At 42.0% G+C, this 21,779-nt stretch overlaps 1 protein-coding gene across 1 annotated transcript in view; it reads right to left on the reverse strand.

Annotated features, from left to right (window-relative positions):
• GLCCI1 (glucocorticoid induced 1) overlaps positions 1-12,538 on the reverse strand; it is a 48,562-nt gene extending 36,024 nt beyond the window's left edge. Inside the window, exons 1-2 of the mRNA XM_056857821.1 lie at positions 12,085-12,538; positions 1,675-1,826 (exon numbers count right to left, since the gene is read on the reverse strand). Coding sequence (XP_056713799.1) covers positions 1,675-1,826; positions 12,085-12,532 — 600 coding nt within the window. The 5' untranslated portion in view covers positions 12,533-12,538. The remainder of the gene's footprint in view (positions 1-1,674; positions 1,827-12,084) is intronic.
• Between the last annotated feature and the right edge of the window lie 9,241 nt (positions 12,539-21,779).

The following is a 21,779-nucleotide window of genomic DNA, read 5'->3' on the forward strand; positions in this document are numbered from 1 at the left end:
TTTACCCATGATCAACTGAGAACTGGTCGAGGACAGGGGTTCCCAACCTTGTTGGGCCTATGGACACTTCTGGAAGTTTGAGGATGGGGAGTGGGTACCACAGGGAGAAATCACAGCTGCCATGGAGTGCTGGGGCCAATAACAAAAACAGTGGGAGCCTGCAAGCTAAGCATCCTCCTTCTGGGCACCATGCTTGGGATTACTAGGCTAAGGCATTATCGTCTACTTCACAGCTGCATTTAGTCAACGGGTTGGAAATCAACTAAGTTTTCCATCAGCCGAAATCACTTGTCAGTGAAACTTTCCTGCTTTCACTCTACCACTATAGCCTACTCATTTCAGCAAAATGGAGGAATCAGTTAAAATATCCCCCCCTCCATACACACACACTTTTGTTAGTCTGGCTCCAACTCATTAGCTTACGCTCCCACAGTGGCATCACATGAAAATGCTGCCCCTTTCAAGTGTGTTGCCTGAAAAGACAAGCAGAATTACCTTACTGTCAGTAGACACCCCAACCTTTCAGTTGTCCCTGTGCTTATCTTTGCACATGAGTACTGCAAGTACATTAAGAATAGCATAGGAACAACGGGAACAATAAAAAGTAAAAATTGAACAAAATTAATGGAATGCACCAGAAGACCTCCAACTGCAGAAATTAATGAATGACAGTTGCTTTCTGCCAATGTTATAGTATACCTGCCTTCAGACAATGTCCTCATAAGGACTTTGACAGTTTCTTGCTCTTTGAAGAGTGATCACACTAAAATTAGATTATGGATACTTTATGTATATCTAAGTCTGATCATGCTTCAAATTTTAAAAAGCTGTTTTCATAGACACTGAGCAAGAAGACCGCATGAGTACAGATGAAAGCCAAGACATTTCAAAAGGTTCAATTCCCCCCACAGATATTGCACAGACGTTTTGCGCCCCACGGTATGCCAGTGTTCCATGAAACAAGTGGGCCAGATGCTCCAGTTTTACTGCAACAGAGCAGTCATCTGAACAATATACTGAACCTAAGAATGTTTCAATTAAATGTAAAAGAACAAATCCCATGACACTACATCTTCAACTTTTTGTATTGGGAAGGGCAGAAACACAACTGCCAGAGAATAGCTGGGCGTCTGCTGTTCACCTGCTCACAGGGGTTTCAAGCAGCCTTGGGAGAAAGGAAGGATCAGAAAAAGACAGATCCCTGCCCCACAGAGTCAGTGCAACGAACGTTGACAATGGGAGAGAATAAAAAGAGAAGCAAGAAGAGTTGATTTTTATATGCCGACTTTCTCTACCACTTAAGGCAGAATCAAACCGACTTACAATCACCTTCCCTTCCCCACTACAGACACCCTGCGAGGTGAGGCGGAGAGAGTGGGACTAGCCCTAGGTCACCCAGCTGGCTTCATGCAGAGGCACAGGGAATTGAACCTGGTTCTCCAGATCAGACTCCACCGCTCCTAACCACCGCTCTTCACCACTATACCACGCTGGCTCTCAAGACTAAGATGATGTAAAAAGGAAAAAATGAGAAAAGCAAAGGTGAACTAGAGAGACATTTCTGTTTAGAAAGATTATGATGCAAGAGACCCCATGATCATGCTCCCTCCGAATGCCTATGTACTGCCCCATCTGGTATCTGTTAAGTATACATGTTTGGCTTTTCAAGCTTACCTGAGTAGATTTATCCTTCATGCATGAAGGATAATGTATGTGGGGATCTCGAGGCCACTGTCCTGTGAGGTAAGGTCCTGTTATTGTGTCCAAAGAAGAAGTTCGTCTTATTGTGCTAGAGGTTCTAATCTGCTGGGCTTTGGGCCGGTCCACTGAAAAAGAAAACATTTTATACGTATCATTGTTAATATGTTGGTGTCGTGAATAATTCAGCTGTATACATAAAATTTTCAGTGTGGCAGCTTACTCAAAGCTACTGATTATCAGAAAATATGTCAAGATCAATTTCATCCTAATTCCTTAAACTAGAGGTAAATAAGAACTATACCAGCTATCCAGTTAATAGAGGGGACTGGTAAATCTACTCAAGCATGGACAAGGGTAAATTAAGCCAGGAGTATTTACAGTTATGTGGCTGAATTTGGCTTGGTTCAGATACAATACTACATGGAAGGAAACTCAGCCTCTCTCACATGATTCTTCCTCCCTCCCACAAGCAAATCAGTAACTTCCTGGTTTGCAGCAAACCACAGTTTGTTATTTCAGATGTAATGGCAAACTTTTGTTTGCACTTGCTCTACAAACCAATTGCTATGATTTAACATTACATATGAACCAAGCCACTGACATTCAATTATACCTACCCTCCTCACCTCTTTTACTACCATTCATATAAGAGTCTGTATCTGTATACAGTTTTCTTGATATTATGCATTTTAACTGCAGGTGAGCTACATATCATCCCAGGTAAGTATGTGTTGTAGTTTACATCCTAACAAATTATTGCTCATTTGCAAAGCCAGTTGTTTTTTTTAAATCAGATGGCTTCAGTAAGACTTCTGTCTGAAACCTTGGTGCTTTCCTAGGCAGCACAGGGAGAAAGGGTTACTCCTTTCCCAAATTATACTCTTCAGTCAGCTTGACCTACCTAATTCCACAGCACCATATAGATCAAATATGAGCTGAGCAATGCAACATGAAGGAGGATTTAGTGCCGCCAAATAGGCAGTACCACTCATCTGGCAGCAATTCCCATCATCTTCACCCTCCACACACACACATGCCCCGTTTGCTTCTTTCCCATAATTGGGTTGGGGGAATGGAAACTGAACACTACGTAATTCTTCACAGCCCCAAGTCATTACTTCAGTCACCAGCTCAGCTCTATGACTGTTCTTCAGAAGCTCACTCTGAAAACAATGGTTCGGGTACTGGTTCTCATAATTCTTGTGGGCATCTCTCCCAAATACCTTCTGCAGGGAGAACTGGTCCAGAGAAACTAGATGGTATGAAATAGTTCCATTATTTTATTCAAGAGAGCTTTCTATGCAGGCAATAGGGTAGTACTGTACAAAAAGCTTCACAAAGTTACTTTGATAAATTATTACGGATTGAGAGCTATACTACTGTGTATAGTTTGCTGTAAGCTGGATCATACTATGTAATTTTGCATCATTTAATGTGTCACGTTAACACTTATGCTTTGCTTCAGTTCTGTTTTTTAGACTTCTAGCAAGAATCCTATTTTATTGCTTATTGATTGCCCCCTCTTGTGGGTTGTATTAACTCACTCTGTGTAATCCATCTTGAGGCACAGTGAGAAAGGTGGGCTATAAATAAATAAATCTTTCTTCAGTATCCTTCTACCTGTTTGCCATTTAACTCTTATTCCATCTATAATAGTTGTCCCCATCTCTGACAATTTGCTTTTCAAATTCTTTCGCTGTTTGCTTTATTACTTTACATTTTGGTAGAGCTGGGCATTTGACTAGTCAAAAAAGATTTGGTTAATTGACTGGCCAAGCATTCACTTTTTTCAAACAAAGATTAAATAGGCAGGTTTGCTACTCATGCTAACTTTCAAAACAAAATAATTTAACTATTGGGAAATAATGGAATTAATCTTCAAAATTGGGAAGAATTATTGTAACTTTTAGGAATATTGAGGTTTAAATAAAAATGAACAGTTTGAGACCTTCTTCCTCTAGTGATTGTTCAGTAAAATCATATTTGATTGTTGATATACTGACTCCATGCCTTCTTTGATGTTCAGAGCAAAGCAATCTCCATTATTACCTACATCATCTTTTCTATTAGTTGTATATGACCTCTAAACCTATAGCATATATGGGGAGAGAACTGGGTGTACTGACATGTTTTCTATCTTTAGTTGGAATGTCAAAGTAATAGACTTAAGCAAGTTTCCAAATTTGGTGTTCACTTTTGAAGTCATGTTCCCTGTGTATTACTGAAACAAACAAGAGACTTTTTCAGACAAGTATAGTGGGGTTGTGTAACCTGCACTAGTACCTTTTAAACACAGCAAACGAAACTAGGAAAGATTAAAACTATTGAGTAACTATTGGTAGAAACAGAATGAAATGACCCCATGACTGCTAATGAATGCTTGGGTTACAGCCCAAACCATATCATACTCAAGAACATTTATACTTCTAGAATAATAAAAATAGTCTGGCTTAATTGTTTAAAGTGCAGTTTGCTAAACTATGATATAACCCCACAAATTTTCATTTAGAACCACTTATATTTAAAAACTAGTAATTTACAGAGCACATACAGTAAGCGTGACATTTGGGGAAATACTGCAGTTATTGCCAAGGCTTGGCAAATCCCAGGCACCAAGGTACACAGGAATTTCATCACAGTACTTTAGTATTTTCAAATGCAAACTAATGTTTTTTAGTTTGGCTGCTGTTGCTTCCAAATACTGTTCTGCCTTCACACTCCCATACCATAATCAGAAAGGGACTCTGCTAGCCTCAGAAAGATTCACCCCAACACTATTTTTTAGAGACGGGACATCTATTCATGTTGTGAAGATGCATAATGCAACCTTCATATTGCATTAATGCACCTTAGAGGAAGGAGCTCTGAAGATATATTTATCTTGAGAACAGCTTTATTGAGAAACTAACAGGCCATTGGGCATGTTTCTAAGTTAGCCCCAAGGCATCCTACTTGATTTTTATTTCCATTTCTGCAGTTCTTCTAAAATGTGTTTTATACCCGGAATAAAGGTTAGCTTTTTGCTGCAGTGATGAAAACTAGGGCTACTGCTATATTTATAAACACTTTTTTTAGCATTAAATTACAAGAAACCATAAAAACAGGTTATGATTCAGTTTTGTGGAAGCAATAATTAGAAAATATGGTGATTAAAATACAAAGACTCCAATAAAAATATTAAGTGCCATCAAGTCACAACTGACCTATGGCGGGGATTTCAAGGGAAGCAGAGGTGGTTTGCCATTGCCTTCCTCTATGTTGCAATCCTGGTCTCCCTTGCCTCTCATCCAAATACTAAACATGAAGGCTGGGAAATGTGTTTGGCTCCTAAGTTTTTGGACTGGATCCTAGATCCAAACTAAATCTGTCAAGATGCAAGTTAGGCAGCAAAGACCTTACATCTAAAATTTACCACTTTAAGGTACATAAACTATACTACGTAGCTTTATGAACAGTTAACACAAAGTAACACAAAACAGTGCTGTTGTTTTAAGAGCAGCGGACTAATCTGGAGAGCTGGGTTTGATTCCCCACTCTTCCATATGAAGCCTGCAGGGTGACCTTGGGCCAATCACAGTTCTCTCAGAACTCTCTCAGCCCGCATGGAGGCAGGCAATGGTAAACCACTCTCAAACGTCTCTTGCCTGGAAAACCCTATGGGGTCGCCATAAGTCAGCTGTGGCTGGATGGCACTTTACGCCACCACATAAATATTTTCATCTTCACTCAGATATACATTACAAGTCTACAGAGTGCTAACAGCTGAAGCTATGTCAGCCCATGCACAGTCTATCGTCTGCCATAAAAGAAAAAAATGACTATACAAACCAATAACAACATGATAAACAAAAACATATTTGGACTTAAAAATAGACAATCATGCAGAAACTCATTTTTAGCATAAATATCAGCAACAAGTTTATCATCAAATCAACTAAGTAGGCCAAATGGAAATATTTTAACTTAAGTGCCATCCTAAGCAGAGTTACACCCCGCTAAGTCCTGAAATAAGGAAACTCTACTTAAGATGGTATTGCAGCAGTCCCTCCCACACATTCCTCACAATACACAAGACTAGAAATGTGAAGGCCTGGGGAGGTGGGGAGACAAGAAAGTAGTTAGCATCCTGGCTACAGAACCAGCTACATAGCTACATACCAATAATTTGCGATCACCTCTGTTGTGAACTCCTGCAGGATTGTCTACTGCCAGGCACTTCGACTGGCTTCTGTAGTAGACTATTATTGTTAGTCCTATCATTGTGTGCTGGAAAGAGTAAGAGCTTTTTTTCACTCCTCCATAAACATATGGTCAATAAAGGTAAGTGCCGCTACCAATATCATTTTCCTTTCTACTGCCAGTACAACTTGTGCATAAAGCATAATAAAAAGATCCCTTTTTAAAGAAACAATGGACCGGTGTGTAGCACATCTATGGTATTCAATAAGAGTCTTCTTCAAAAAAAAGTCATGAGTGGATCAAAGTTCACAGTTTGAGAACATAATGTTAAATATTTGATTTTACAAGGTCTACAAAATCTATTTTAAGTCTTAATTATGTTAAATTAAATGGTGGAGGTCATGTTGCAACCATCACACAGTATGCCATTAGCCTTTGGAATCACTCATGTCTTCCTAGGTTCTAATCCTGACAGTAGCATAAGAAGATCTGAGTTCATGACAAATGTTTCTAGTGCAGCCTTTAGGCTCCCAGTAACGTAAGTCAAGCAGCAAAATTTTTAGAAAGAAGTTAAGAGTTTCTGCCCTCTTCTCAGAACATCACTGTGCCACAAATTATTAACTGAGAACCAAATTTCTCTATATATCATGGGGCTTTCCCCCCCCTTTTAGGTAGCAGTCCCCCGGCACCACCAAAGACCAAACTTATCTAAGACTGTAGGCACAAATTGAAGACGTTCTATGGCCTAGTTACATTTGGGGATTTGCAAAACTGAGCTAGGAAGAATCCTAGCTCGGACCCAACAGAGGATTTCCAAGGACAGGTGGAGGGAACATTTTCACCAATTCCACGCCCCCCGCCCCCAGTGCAGACATTCAAGCCCCCCCAATGCTGTTCCTGAGAGTCCTTCAGGAGCAGCATTTGGGGCCACAGAAGGAGGTAAAAAAAAAAGGCATGTTCTAAGGGTGGAAATCCCTTCAGTCTGTGGAAACCCTCTGTGGGAGCCAACCCATCTAATCTTATTCTGAAACAACTGCTTACTGCATAGGGACAAAACTAGCTTTCAGCAAAGTACACAGAGCATCCCCAAAGGCCATCTCAGAGATTTCCTCTCACAACATTTTTCTACTCAGGGTCTGGGTAAACACACAGACACTATCATATGTGAAATGAGATACCAAAAAGTCTACGGTACCCTTTCATCAAGTACTCCAAAACTAGCACTCATGACCCACTAATAAGAAAAAAAAGCTAACTAGGAAACTAATAAAGATGAAAAATTTTCTCACACACTCATGATTTTCTGCATTGGTCAACTGCTTTTCACATTAAAGAAAATATATCATGTCTGTCAAATTCCAGGTAGAGTGCTCAATGAGCAAAGGGGAGGGAGGAAAGAGGGAGTGCACAAGGAAGAAATTCTAGGCTGCAGAGAATATTCTAAGATGCCACCCATCTTGTTAGGTGAAACCTTGGTAAGAGTTCTTTCCTTATCAATAGCCCATAAGAAAACAATGCATCCTCATCTATTATAAATGACAGGCAGCAGCACCCCCACGTCCCAATTAAATGCAGATCACTACATTTTAATGTTATTTTATATAATGAATGTATCCTCATCTTGGCACAAGCAAACTTGTGAAGGAGATTTAAGGCATAAAGCATTTTTACAACTTTTTTCTAGATTTGGATATATTATCATACAAAACTGGAAAAAAAAAACACATGGATGGATATGTGAACTTACAAGATTCAGTACTTTTTTTGTTACAAAGAAAGCGCAACGCTCTTAGGAACAGTCTGTATGTCTCCCAATGAAAAGCAACAACATTTTGTCAACCAGAATGTGAATGCAGTAGCACACAATTTCCCAAAACATAAGTCACGCCCATCTCTTATATAGCTTTCTGTTCTGGGCTTACTCACATGTGTATTTCTCAAAGCCAAGCTTTCATTAATAAAGTATGCATGTTTATCTTCAAAGATATATACTGCAAGTTAACAGTTAAAAATTGGAAAAGGCAGAACTGTAGTATTAAATACCCTGTAATGTTCAAAATCTGCTTGTAAAATATGCATGCTAAAGCATAATATGCAATGGCTACTGCCTTTTAAAAGGAAGTTGGCTGGATTTCATAAACATATAGCATTTATAAAGGAACATGTAGCAGTATCTGAAAGAGGGGGGGGAAAGCTGTCCTATAAATTTAAAACATGAAGCTTTCCCGACTTGGTGGCATTTGAAATCAGAACAAGTATCTGTCTTAAAACAAACATTTTAGGGTATCGTTAACATACAAGAGGGGGGAAAGGATAATGGGGGGAAAACACACGCACAAGCACTGAGGAAGCTGTTTTCATTCATGCAGTAGTGATGTCAGCGTCTGCAGTGGCAGCTGCCTGGACCTGTAGACGCTTCAAATCCATAGCAATCATGCAGATTTCCTTTAAGATCCTCTGGCAGCTCGCTAACCACCAGAGCTGTTCAAGTGAGATTGCTCAGAAAGATGTAAGACATACCTAACATTTTAGATAAATAAGCATGTCCAAATCGTACAGCGTCTCCAGCACTGGCTGAATAAAACACTTCACTAGTATAGTCAAAGGCATGCAGTAAAAACACTAATGCAAACAGGAAGCCAAAATCACACTTTTAAGTGTGACATAAAATCAAAATGTTCTGAAACATGACAAACATGAATACCATGCCTTTGGCTGCTGTTAAAATAATCACACACTCAAAGTTATTAAAGCAATTAGAAATTGAAGCCAGATTTATCGTCTCTTACACAGGAAGTTTTCAAAGTGCCACTCTGGGTTCTCTGCAGATACCCCATAATGTAGGCTAACCTTTCAATTTTACAACATTGGGCAAACACAATATCAAGCCAGAACTGAATGGGTCATGCGGAGTGAAAGATGGTCCACGAGGCTCAGGTTTCTAAGGTTTTTCTTTTCCTACTTGGACAAGTAAATGATACTATTAGTTTGTTGTGTGATGAATATTTCTGTAAAAAGGGAGTTATTGAGTATAACAGAAATCATTTTATTTTCATTTGTACCAGATTGTCAGGGTGAGGCCCACTTTCTAATAAATCTTGCTTGACTAAGAAGAGGGGGTAATAATTCTTGGCAGTTGATTCATAGAATTTTTTGTGCAGCATCTCATAACTGCAATCAAGTTCAATAACTGCTACAACAGCCTAAAGCAGACAGAACAAATTTAATGCAGTCATTCAGTCCTAATTTAAGGTGTTGAATAATACAAAAAGGCAACAGATGACATATCTTTTTAAAAGAGTTAATATTCTTCTAGGATGTTTTGAACGGAAAAGTTACACATTCTAAAGTTATACTGTATTTTCCCTAAATACATCCCCTCTTGTTGGTGGTTTGACATGCAAATTATACTACAAAATTGGTATGAATGGACAACTGAATACTTTGTTTAAAAACAAAGAGAAAATCTACTTTTTGTCTAACTTCTGAACAGCCCAGTCAGGATTATGGGCAGATACACATTAACATTTACAAGGTAAATCATTTTCTAGGCCTAAAAACATGGATTAAACTTCATTATATACAAGATGGATAAAATTAAAAGCCATTTTCATTAAAATCGCCAAGATTTTAAAAAAATCAAAATCACAGGCCTGTTGCATTCTTTGGAATGCAAGGAATAATTTTTTTTGCAGTAAACATTTGTTAGTTTCATGCACTTGAAGCAGTGTTTTGGAGGAATATAAACAGTTCTGTGCTATTCCAATTACCGTACCTACTCAACCAACTGCAAGGATTTAAAGGTAAGCATTGTCTTTAATACTAAATCGAAAGGAGCATACAATTTGCATCTGAAGCTTAGCAAGACTGAAGAAGTAGAAGAGTTGAAAGGTGCAGGATTCCCGAAAGCTACAAGATGTGGTGTGTTTAGTTTGCTTCATAAAACTGCTGAATTGAGAAAGAAGGGGGAGTGAACAACTAAAATGCAAGATATTCGCTAAAATAAAAATGCAGTTCCTGTGAACTTTACCCTTTTCAGGATGTATTCTGGGGATTTTGAAAAAAATTTTAAGCGCCTCCTGGTATTGTCACAGAATTTAGCAAAAAAATTACAGAAAAAAAATCAAAGGTTTACTTTTAGCTCTAAAAAATGGCTGTGCTTAAGAAGGAGAGGGTTTTTTAGGTTTTATGGAGCATGGCCCTACATGTTAAATGGTTTGTGCATCTTAGTTTGATCAACATTACCAGTAGCTGTGTTTGTATTAGGCCATACTGAGAACATTAGCATTAGAACCAATGCTTGGGCAGTATGCACTTGCTTAAACCATTTTTTATCCCTTCCCATTGTGCAAATAGGAGAGTACAAGGGCATTTCTATAGACACTTGTTATCTCAAGTTGTTATCTACCGGGAAGCATCATATGGTCTGGGAGAACACATACATCTCTGCGTGTTGGCGTTCCTAAGGGCAGACATCGTAGGACTTAAGAGTCTATTATTTAAGGCTGTCTTTTCAAGAAGGTTCTAAAGTTTAATGCAAAATAAATCACGAAAAAAGATAAAAAATCTATACAGAAGTGAAGATAGTTCTACGGGATGTGGGGCTGCAAGCCGCTCTGTTATTGACAAAAGAGTACTTAGTGCATGGGGGGAAAAAACAAACATTAAGATGTAGGACCCTGCTTTGAGAGAATATAAGGCAAAACCTTTTATCAGCATGCTCACGATCACACCCTCGCACTCTGCAACCGTTAATCCAAGTTTAAGTCCCCCCCCCCCCCATTCTCACAGATTACGACCCTCACTCCAGCCACAGAGACTGGCTGCAGGGCAAGAAAGTTTTTACCTTCCCCCCCCTCCCCGCTGCAAAAACTGCTGAAGAATGAGCGAAGGGGTATAACAGGGCATCTAAGGGGGATCCAGCCCTGACCTGGAAGGCCCAGGCTAGCCTGATCTGGTGAGATCTCAGAAGCGAAGCAGGGTCAGCCCTGGTTAGTATTTGGAGGGGAGACCACCGAGGAAGCCCAGGGTTGCTGTGCAGAGGAAGGCACTGGCAAAACCACCTCTGTGTGGGTAGCCATGTTAGTCTGTCTGCAGTAGTAGAAAAGAGCAAGAGTCCAGTAGCACCTTAAAGATTAACAAAAATATTTTCTGGTAGGGTATGAGCTTTAGTGAGCCACAGCTCACGAAAATAGTTTGATATTCAAACTAAAGTCAATGCATTTACCTGGGCTGAATAAAGACCTTGCATTCATGGCTCATTACCAATGCTGATTTCTCCATACCCATCTCTCCCCTGGACATCACGGACTCTTCTGCATACCACACCTAATCCCATCACGCCTGCTATTCACATGTACATACTGTTAACATTTACATACAAATGCTTGTCTGAATTCACTCACCTCTGTTTAAAGACAGATGGATTCACATTCTAGCTATATCTGAAGGAGTGAGCTGCGGCTCACGAAAGCTCATCCCCTGCCAGAAAATATTTTTTTGTTAGTCTTTAAGGTGCTCCTGGACTCTTGCCCTTTTCTACTACTGCAGACAGACTAACACGGCGACCCACTGTGAATTATCTTATTCAGAGTGTTTTGGAGTGTTTTATGTTCTTGTGTGTCTTGGGAGTGTTTATGTGCAAGAGCCCAGCAGCACCTTAAAGACGAACAAGAATATTTTCTGGCAGGGGATGAGCTTTCGCGAGCCACAGCTCACTTCTTCAGATCTCTCACAGTGGGTAGCCGTGTTAGTCTGTTTGCAGTAGTCAAAAAGGGCAAGAGTCCCCTACCAGAAAATATTCTTGTTAGTCTTTAAGGTGCTACTGGACTCTTGCCCTTTTTGACTTCTTCAGATCTCGAAAGCCCATACCCTGCCAGAAAATATTCTTGTTAGTCTTTAAGGTGCTACTGGGCTCCTGCCCTTTTCTACTAAGGGGGATCCAAGGTTGCCAGCCCGCGCCCCCTGGAACTGGGGCGCTGACTTCCGAGCAGGCCCGCGCAGGCGCGGTCAGCCGCCCTACGGCCAACGGCCGCTCTCCCGGGACCTCTGCCTGTCCCCAGAGGCCTTGGGCCTTGAGGTCGGTTTTGGGGAGCCCCTTCCCGCAACAGGGCTGCGGCGGCCCCGAACCCCTCCTCGCACCCGAAGTCCCCACAGGCATATGGGGGGGGGGGAGGCGCGGACGGGTCCCCGGCGCGCCATTACCTCTATACACGGGCGAGCTGGGGCTCCTCCTCTCAGGCGAGGTGCTCCTCCGCCGGCCGTTGCTGTCGGGCGAGCGCCTCGGCCTGCCCTTCCCCCGCCCCGGCTCCGGGGAGGCGGCGGCCGCGGCGGCCCCCAGGGGCGGGGTGGGGCTGGCGGGGGGCGGGCTGCCGCCGCCGCCGCCCCCCCGGCCGGTGTTGCTGCCCACCGAGGCGGAGGCCGAGCGGGTCGGGCTGTGCGGGCCGCCCCTCAGGAGCTGGAAAGGGACGGTGGCGCGGATGGGCTGGAGGAGGCGGCTAGGCCCGGCGCCGCCGCTGGGGGCGCTGCCGCTCCCTACGCCGCCGTTGCTCCCGACGGGGGCTCCGGCGCCGGTGGGGGACGCGGTGGCGCCGCGGCGCATCCTCTGCGGGGGCTGGTGGTGAGGAGGGGTCTGCGAGGAGGAGCCGGACATGGCGGCGGCGGCGGCGAGGGGACGGGGCCGAGCCGCCGAGCGTTCCCCGCGCCGCGGTTAGCGCCGGGCCGGGGCCATCGCTGCCCGCGCCGGCAGCTCAGCTCGCCGCGGCTTACATCGTCCATACGACGCCAGCTGCCGATCGGGGCGGGGGGGACGGAGGGGACGCTTCTGCCTGGCGGCTCACTGAGGGGGGAGGAGGCGCGTCCGCACCTGCAGCGCCGCTTCCGCCGACGACCCCTCCTGCTCCTCCGCCGCCCTCCCTCCGAATGGCCCTCTGCGGGCTCCGCCACCCCGTCGGTGGCGGGCGAGGGGCGTCAGGCCGCGCGCCTATTGGACGCCCGGCCTCCGTTCGCCCGAGCCTGATTGGCTGCGGGCCCAGGAGGGACGGCGGCCCTGTCCAATCGGCCGCCTCCGCTTACCTGGAGGAGGAGAAGGAAGAGGTGGTAGTTAGAGCTAAGGGGGGGGAGGGGGGAAGATGGGAGGTCGAAGGTAGGAACGTGGAAGTTATCCCTTTAGGATGCGGGACGCTCTCCCCACCTGGCACACGTGAGAAGGAGCGGTGCCGACTGCTCTTTTAGTCCTGCGTTTTAAACTTTGCAAGTTTGCCGGCTGATAAAGCTGGTTAATCGGCCAAGCAGGCAATGTGAATTTTCACAAAAATTAACACAACTTTTACAACCTTGTGGTTACAACCTTGTGGCCTTCAGTGTTGCTCCTCTGAAGATGCCTGCCACAGCTGCTGGCGAAACGTCAGGAAAGAAAATACCAAGACCACGGTTACACAGCCCGGATAACCTACAAGAACCGATGAACTCTGACCGTGAAAGCCTTCGACAATATCTTGTGGTTAAACTTTTTATATATTGATGTGTGTTGATTTTAGCAGTTCAGCTTTTGAAAATAAAGTAATAAAAGTGCTTATAAAACGACCTACAGCAGATGCCTTTGATCACACACAGGAGAAGAGGATGCTTCTATTCTTCGTTTTTAGACTAAGGGTTTTTTTAAATTCAGAGTTGTTGCTTTTAATTATTTAAAACTTAAATTGTTAATTCAGATTTCTTAGATCTAGCAGCAGCCCTATTTGTTTTGCATTTGTAAGCATAAATGTTCATTTACACAACATTATTTGGACATTTCTTATTTGTTCCCCACTGGGGAGACACAGTAGCTTGCAACAATCTGCCGATTGATTGTGACAACAATCCAGTGAGGTAGGTCTCTCTGCTAGAGAGCAAGCTTCAATGGCAGAATGGGAATTTAAAACTGGGTCTCCGAGATCAACACTCTGACTGCTACACCATGGAGATAGTGTTCATTATTTGAGAAGCTGAAGCAATTTTGTCATTTGAGATACTGAAGGCAGAGGTTATCTATGGGATACTAAGCTTAGACTCTGGCCTCGATCCCGCCAAACACACAAGGTGGTCAAGCTGTGTTCATGCTGACTGAACAACTTGGGACTGAAGAGATGAATATTGTGGTTAAACGAACCCCCATGAACAAATAATTCATGCATATACAAAACTATGCAGGAAGTTTTTATATAGCACAGCATTCAGTCATACAGTTCATTCCTGTGCAGTCTGCACAGTAGTCAGATACAGTTTTAGCACATGATCTGTTCTTTGTAGAGACTAGATCTTCTCTGCAGGACAGCAGAACCCAGCTGTGGGAGTGTGCATGTTGCCAGCATCTCTTTTACAGTACGCCTCACTTGTGCCACTAGTACACTATTGTTAGGGTTGCCAGGTCCCTCTTTGCCACTGGCGGGAGGTTTTTGGGGCGGAGCCTGAGGAGGGTGGGGTTTGGGGAGGGACTTCAATGCCATAGAGTCCAATGGCCAAAGCGGCCACTTTCTCCAGGTGAACTGATCTCTATCGGCTGGAGATCAGTTGTAATAGCAGGAGATCTCCAGCTACTACCTGGAGGTTGGCAACCCTAACTATTGTGCCACTTATGCATTATTGGCACACCAGGGTGACACTTGCCCAGGCTACAGCTCTCTAGTATGCTAACCCTGTAGATGCAGCAGGAACATGCTTATGGAAACTCCCTTTCCACCGAAACAAGGCCCTGCGGGATCTCAAACAATTCGGCAGGGCCTGCAAGATGGCGTTCTTCCACCAGGCCTATGGTTGAGGACAGCTATGGTTTTTTCATCCAAGTTGGCCTTCCTACCCACCCCTTATGTTACTGGAATTTATGGGGGGTTTGGTTGCCTGCAGGCCCTGCAGCAACACCCATGTTTTCTATGAGCGCCATCTGTTATTTTAATTGTTAAAATTATTTATTATTATGTAGTTTTATTGGGATCTTTTTGTATTTTATACTGTTTTATTGTATTCATTATATGTTGTGAGCCAACTAAATAAATAAATGATTTGGTGCCATCTGTATCAATTAAACAAGAAAACATATAGAAATCATCCCTTATTAAACTAGGACTAGTAAACACATTAGGATCCACATTATCCAAAATATAATCTTCTAAAATGAAATCGGAACAAATTGTAAAATATTGGGTTGGATCTTGTCAAACAGATCTGAAACAAAGTTATCTGACACTGTAGGAATAACTTGATTTATGGTTACATGAGTTTTCAAAGGCAAGAGTCTACTTTATCGGATACCAGGATACCACGGTATTCTTTGTCTAAAGCACTGTCTGTTATTCTAGAATATCACATGCAGCATAGTGGATATCCCCTTGTCTCCACAATTCAAACTTCCAAACAAAATAATGATTGTATCTTATTTCAGAGACCGTAATTTCTCTCTTACTTTAAAAATTATCTGGCAGCTGTGTTTCCTGGCTACCTATTGTTTTAGCTCAACAAAAATTATTTCCCTTTATTTTAACTTTTGATTCTCCAAATATTTGAATGCCCTTAAACCATTAGAATAACCAGAATTGGATGGAAAATTTAATATTTTGAATTACATTTTACAAGTAGCACAAGGAGATTTGGTGAATGGAAAAAAGTTTAAGCATGTCAATTAGGAACATTAAAAATAGTTTCTCGGCTGGAAGTGATTGATAGAATGCAAGGCTTTAATCCTCGCCCACATACCTGTTGTATTTCAGAAACTGGGTAATAGTTCACCTTTAAGAGAAATAATCAAATGTGAAAGAGCAACGTGAAAATATAGAAGAGGTAAATATTTTTGTAAACTAATATTAGGGATGTGTAAGAAGACTGTAATAGAGCACTGAGATATCTGTACCACCAAAACTTGTGAAAATGTTTATAAGAGGAAGAACGCTTATGCATTGCTGTAGAATTTACAGCCCAGCCTTATGAGTTAGGAGCATCTAAGTTAGGGTTGCCAACCTCCAGGTAATCAAACCCAAAAGCGCACAGAAGGCAACAAGTAATATACTCCCAATATAAAATATGTTATAACACCAAAAAGAATAAGTATGCAGAGATTTCCTATTGCAAAACAGTATCAACAATGCAGTTGCACACAAGAATGTGCCAGCAATCACAATAAATACTGTGAATATCTTTGCTACTTTCTATTTAACAGGAAACATGAAGGAATCTAATTATCCTCCAGGTAATAGCAGAAGATCTCCTGCTATTACAACTGATCTCCAGCCGATAGAGATCAGTTCACCTGGAGAAAATGGCCGCTTTGGCAATTGAACTCTATGGCATTTAAGTCCCTCCCCTCCCCAAACCCACCCTCCTCAAACTCCGCCCCCAAAATCTCCCACCGATAGCAAAGAGGGACCTGGCAATCCTAATCTAAATCCAATCAAATTAATGGGTGAATGGGCACTTAATTCTGCATAAGATTGCAATGCAAGTCCAAATCCATATGTGCCACTTAAACATTTTCTGCTCCGCCCTCATTATTTATGTGCACGTGTGAATATCAGAGAGGTAGTTAAATGCACTTGTACTAACTGGTAGCCACGCAAGGAAGGCTGATGTACAAATGCTTTCCATTCTTGGTGAGCTTTACAAGGTGTGTTTGATTATGGTCTGAAGCTGCATACAGGCCAATCTAAGAAAAGTGAATAATTTAGGTCCTTTGTAGGGGGGGATAATGCTCTAATTTATCTTGGTAGCTTGTAGCAACTGCAGACAAATCTGAGGTTGGGGGAAGATGAAACTGTTTTATTAAAAAAATGTAATTAATGTTTTTGTTTTGTTTTGTTTTTTAAAAGAAATCCCTGGATCCTATTTCTCTTCCATCCTGCAAGAAGTCTGAAACTTTTCCTCTCACTATCTGGCTTGCAAAAATTTTAAAAATTCCAAACTTTTCAAAATGACAGGTGGCATACAAGCGGAAGTTATAATGACTGTTGACTGTGTATTTCATAAATTCCTCTTTACAGATTCAGTATAATCACTAATTAGCCATAATAGTTCATAATTGCATAAACAGAACATAATGGTTCTCTTATATAATTAATCCTGCCCTTAAGGAAAACTCTTCATAAGACACATTCTGTGCTGTTCTTCCTAACTGCTTTTCCTTTAGCAGTTTGTGTTCTTGTGCAGTATTTGCCCACAGCACAATGGGCAAGCATGTAAATTTATAGGTCTGATTCTTTATGTATAACGTGGGCGTCATTTGCAAAGACAGTGCTACCCAGTTCATAAAAGCTCTGGACAGTAAGTCAGTTCCAGTCATTGGAGCACTAAGCTTGTACTTAGAAAACTAGTATTAATCTCTCTGCTCATTCATGATCCAACTGCATAGCTATCGTTCAGGCATAGTGTCCAGTTTGTAAATTGGGAATAATTATTATTATTAGAAGAAGAAAAGTTGGTTTTTATATCCCGACTTTCTCTACCGAAAGGCGTCTCAAACCAGATTACAATTGCCTTCCCTTCCTCTCCCCACAACAGACACCTTGTGAGGCAGGTGGGGCTGAGAGACTTCTGAGAACACTGTGACTGGCCCAAGGTCACCCAGCAGGCTTCATGCGGCGGAGTGGGGAATCAAACCTGGTTCTCCAGATTAGAGCCCGCCCTCATAACCACTACACCACACTGGATCTCTACCATTACTTAAGTTATTTTACAAGGTTGTTGTCAAAGTGATGATTTCTGTATGGAATACACAGATTATTTAACAACAACTTTAGAACAGCAAACAGAGCAAAAGAGCAGACAGAAGGAAGATAGAAACCATTGTTCTAGAGAACAAGACTCCACCTAATCCAACATCTTGTTTCTCACAGTGGCCAATGAGATGTTTCCAAGAAGCCTACAATCAGGATAGGAACAAGAAGAAGAGTTGGTTTTTATATGCCAACTTTTTCTACCAGTTTACGATCACCTTCCCTTCCCCATCCCACAACAGACACCCTGTGAAGGAGGTGGGGCTGAGAAAGCTCTCAGAGAGTTGTGACTAGCCCAAGGTCATCTAGCTGGCTTCATGTGTAGGGAATCAAACCCGGTTCTTCAGATTAGAGTCCACCGCTCCTAACCACCACTCTTAACCACTACACCATGCTGGCTCCCCCCACCCCCACCCGAATCTGATATCCACTAGTATGCTATGTGGAATATATTGGAGAAGTGCTAAAATTCAGCCTCTTAGCCTCACTTTCCAGTTCCAGTTCCGTTCAAGGTTTTTTCTTGACGAACTTTTGCAGCTAAAGTAAAGTTGCTGTTGGTTGTGCACCTTCTCTAAGGCCTCTTCTTCATGATACTTCATGATACAGTGTGTGAACCTGACAGTTATATTTAGCTACCATAAAATGACCCTCCCTCATTTCTCAGCTGGCAGGTCCATCTTCCAGAGATTTCCATGTAGTAGACAGCCTTATGGACCCAGCAGTCACTTCTTCAAGACCACCACACCCTGGAATTTATCAAGTTAAAAGGATCATGTCATAGACCATGTGAAAGCCCTCCACCTGAGACCCAAGAGCTGCTGCCAATCAGAGTAGATTACTCTGACCTTGATAGAAGAGTGGTCTGGCTCAGTATAAGTGTGCTCAAATCAGCAGCAGAACCATGTATTAGTTCCTTGGAAAGAGTGGTCAAAAACAAACTACCTGTTGGCTCACAGCAGAGGGCCAAGATCACGGCAAACAAAAGTGCAGATCTATAAACCGGAGAAACTGCAAACTAAACTACTGTCATCCAAGCAGAAGTACACTATATGGGCCAGTCATGATGCATGTTACTAAGGGTCTACAAGGATGATCCATATTGCAGTTTTCTGTACCTTTTAAGATGCTGAACAAGGTGTCAATGAGACTATGAGACTAGCTACTATTACCCCCGGAAAAAATTCTATATAGACTTTGTGCTGGGCTAAAAAGCTTGAATATTAGGAGTAGAGAATTTTCAAAACTGAATGTACACACTATCCAGCTTTAGATATTCCAAAGTTGACAAAGGTAGATCTGACAGATTTGTAAAACAACCTGTGGCATGACAAGGTATGATAAAGGAGAGAGAAAGACAGTCATCTCGTAATAAGAGACAATGTGCAAATTTACAGGTGTTAACGGTGATGAGATTTTGTGCTTGCAAGATCAGGGTGGCAGTAGTAAACATTTAGTTGTACTTGCGAATATGATTTCCTTGTTCATATATACAGCAAGATGAAAAAGCAGCTTTTCAACTTACCCCACTCTTTTAAGACTATGCTTGAGTGATTAGTCATTAGGAAATCTTCTGGGCTATAATGAGCAGTGCCATAATGCTTTCTTAAGTGTTCCTCAGCATTTGTGTGGGAGCCGATTAATATGGAGGCAGCTGTCAAAAGGACTGTATTTTTGTCATGACTTATAAAATGAAAAGGTGTGTAGATGAAGGCCAAGTCGCCAATTTAAAAGTTCTAGTTGGTTCAAGAATAAGTGAACATGTAGCCAGTTATCACACTGATAAACCTTTTTTTTGTGATCATGCCCATCTTACTTGTATGTACTATTTAAGACAACAGAGCCTGTTCACAACTGTTGCATCAATTCCTCACTACTACCCTACTACTCTCATGTGATAAACAGCATGTCTCGGCTACAAATATCTGCTGCTAGACTCTCAGCAGACTTCTGGAAGGTCATTTTTATTTATTTTCCTTAGCCAATTACTTTTCACAATGTACAAATTTTAATTTTGCTGATTTTCATTGCATCGGGGTACACTTGGTAGGCTCTTCTCGCCATCCTGCGTTTCAGCACGATTTTCCCATTTTCATTTACTATTAAAAACAAACAAAAAGCAGGCTAGATTACATATTTCCTTTCTGCTTCTGAACACACACGCACACACCCTCCGAAACTGGGAAATGCCACAAAACTTTCAGTGAGGTTCCCTTCAGATGTTTCAGCAGTGAAACGGCAGATGCTTTTCCATGGGTTTGTGGAACTGCTATTATAACAATGAAGGGTATGTCACTATGTGGGTGAGGCCAATCATCCTTATTATGCACAGGTTATTAGGATGTGTGCAGTGGCCCCACCTATGTGTTGGTGGGGCTTTACAGCAGCAGTGTAGGATGAACCTACAGAAAAGCAACTCCTACATACAATTATTGTAAAGCCTGTAGGACACACAAGGGTGAGCAATGGAGCTTATCGGGTTGGGAAATGGTTGGAACAAACTTAATTCAGTTTACAGCTGGTCTAATTCATCCGTTATTTTGTTCACTAGTGCTAGCATAGCAAAATTTCCAAAACATGGATGATACTTAAATTACTGTTACCTCCCTTTCCAGATCATTCATCTGTCAGGAATTGGGCTAACGGTAGCTTATACTATTGGCAACAATGGTATGTGTTATTAAGAGTTCTCTACATTCCAAAAATGGAATCTGAAGATAAACCTCAAAGACCTCATTCAGACATAATGTTGGACCCCCCAGGAGCACCTCAAATGCACGAGATAATTAGCAACCCAGCAGTAGTAAGGCAACCCTGTGAAAATGCCAGTTCTCAAAGAGAAACTGGGATTTTCCGACGTTTCTTTTGCACAACAACTGTGCAGTTGGGTAGGAGTAAGATGCCTTTCCACAATATAGCATTTCTTTTATAAGGATCTCAAATGAAAATATATTGTTGTGGGCCACATGTAATCCCTCCACAACCACATACACTCTCCTGTGCATCCCTTACAATAGTAAGGGCTGGGTGGAATGGGGCTGTGAGAGTTCCACAACAGGTAGTAGTCATGGCATCACAGGTGATCAGCATAACTGCGGTACTCCTGCATAATTTGGGTAACGGTTCAAAGGCTTAACAAATGTTTATTCTTTTCTGAAACCACACACCTGCTTTAGCACTGAGATGCAGGAGCACTTGCATGTATCTTCAAAAGATCTTAAGTAGTGAAGAATGGCAAACTCACACCTGTTGTGGCCAACAATGCACTGCCATTTCATGTATCTCCAGCTTCTTGGTTTCTTCTTCCTTCATTGTTCCTCGAATATTGTGTTCTCCCCCAATTAAAAAAGCCTGGCAAACCAACACTAAAAAGTGTTATCAAATCCCATAAGCAAAAGCAATCCATGATGTACGTTTAGAATCCTTTATTGGGCTATGACCAGTGCAAAGGGGAAAAATCCATTTCCCCCCAGACCTCTCATGAAAATGCCTGACCTTCTCTCTCTTTCTCTTATACCCCTTCTTTCGTCCTACTTCTAAAGAAAATCACTTTCCAACACAAAAATACAGAATGATTGATCCACCCTCGCCTTATTATAAATGAGTATTCCAGCAATCAACATAAACTGCTACAAGACTAAACAAACAAATTGTCCATTTCTCCTTTGAGTCATATCTGTTAATTGGGGGTCTTTTCAAAAACCCTAGTTAACCTCTTACTTGTCCTTTTGCACTCTCTGCTAGTGGATCCCTCTTTTTTTAAATAACAATGGATCCCTCTTGGCCCTCGTTTTAACCTTCCTGTCCTGTCGCTCCTCGTTGCTGGTACAACATACCTGTCTCAGTCTCTCAAGTTTTTTGAACAGTGGCATCTCAGTATGAAACACTGCTCTGGGCTCATTTCTGAATGTGGCAATCAGCACACACACTGGGGGACTCAAAGAAAGAAGAAGGCACAGTGACCATGCTTAAACCGTTGTACCCCAAGAGGCCTCAAGGCTATGCTTGAAAGAACAGCCTACTTCCTCCAGTTGGGCTTAGAGTTGCTCTTTCCATGAGAGAGAGAATAAAGATGATTTTCTCCAAAACCACACCAAGTGTTTTTGAAGTTGTTGTTATTTGTTAATGTAATTTGCTAGTAATTTTTGTTAGACTTCTGGATGG

This window comes from Euleptes europaea, chromosome 11 (assembly GCF_029931775.1).
Source record: "Euleptes europaea isolate rEulEur1 chromosome 11, rEulEur1.hap1, whole genome shotgun sequence".
Classification (NCBI taxonomy): Eukaryota; Metazoa; Chordata; class Lepidosauria; order Squamata; family Sphaerodactylidae; genus Euleptes; species Euleptes europaea.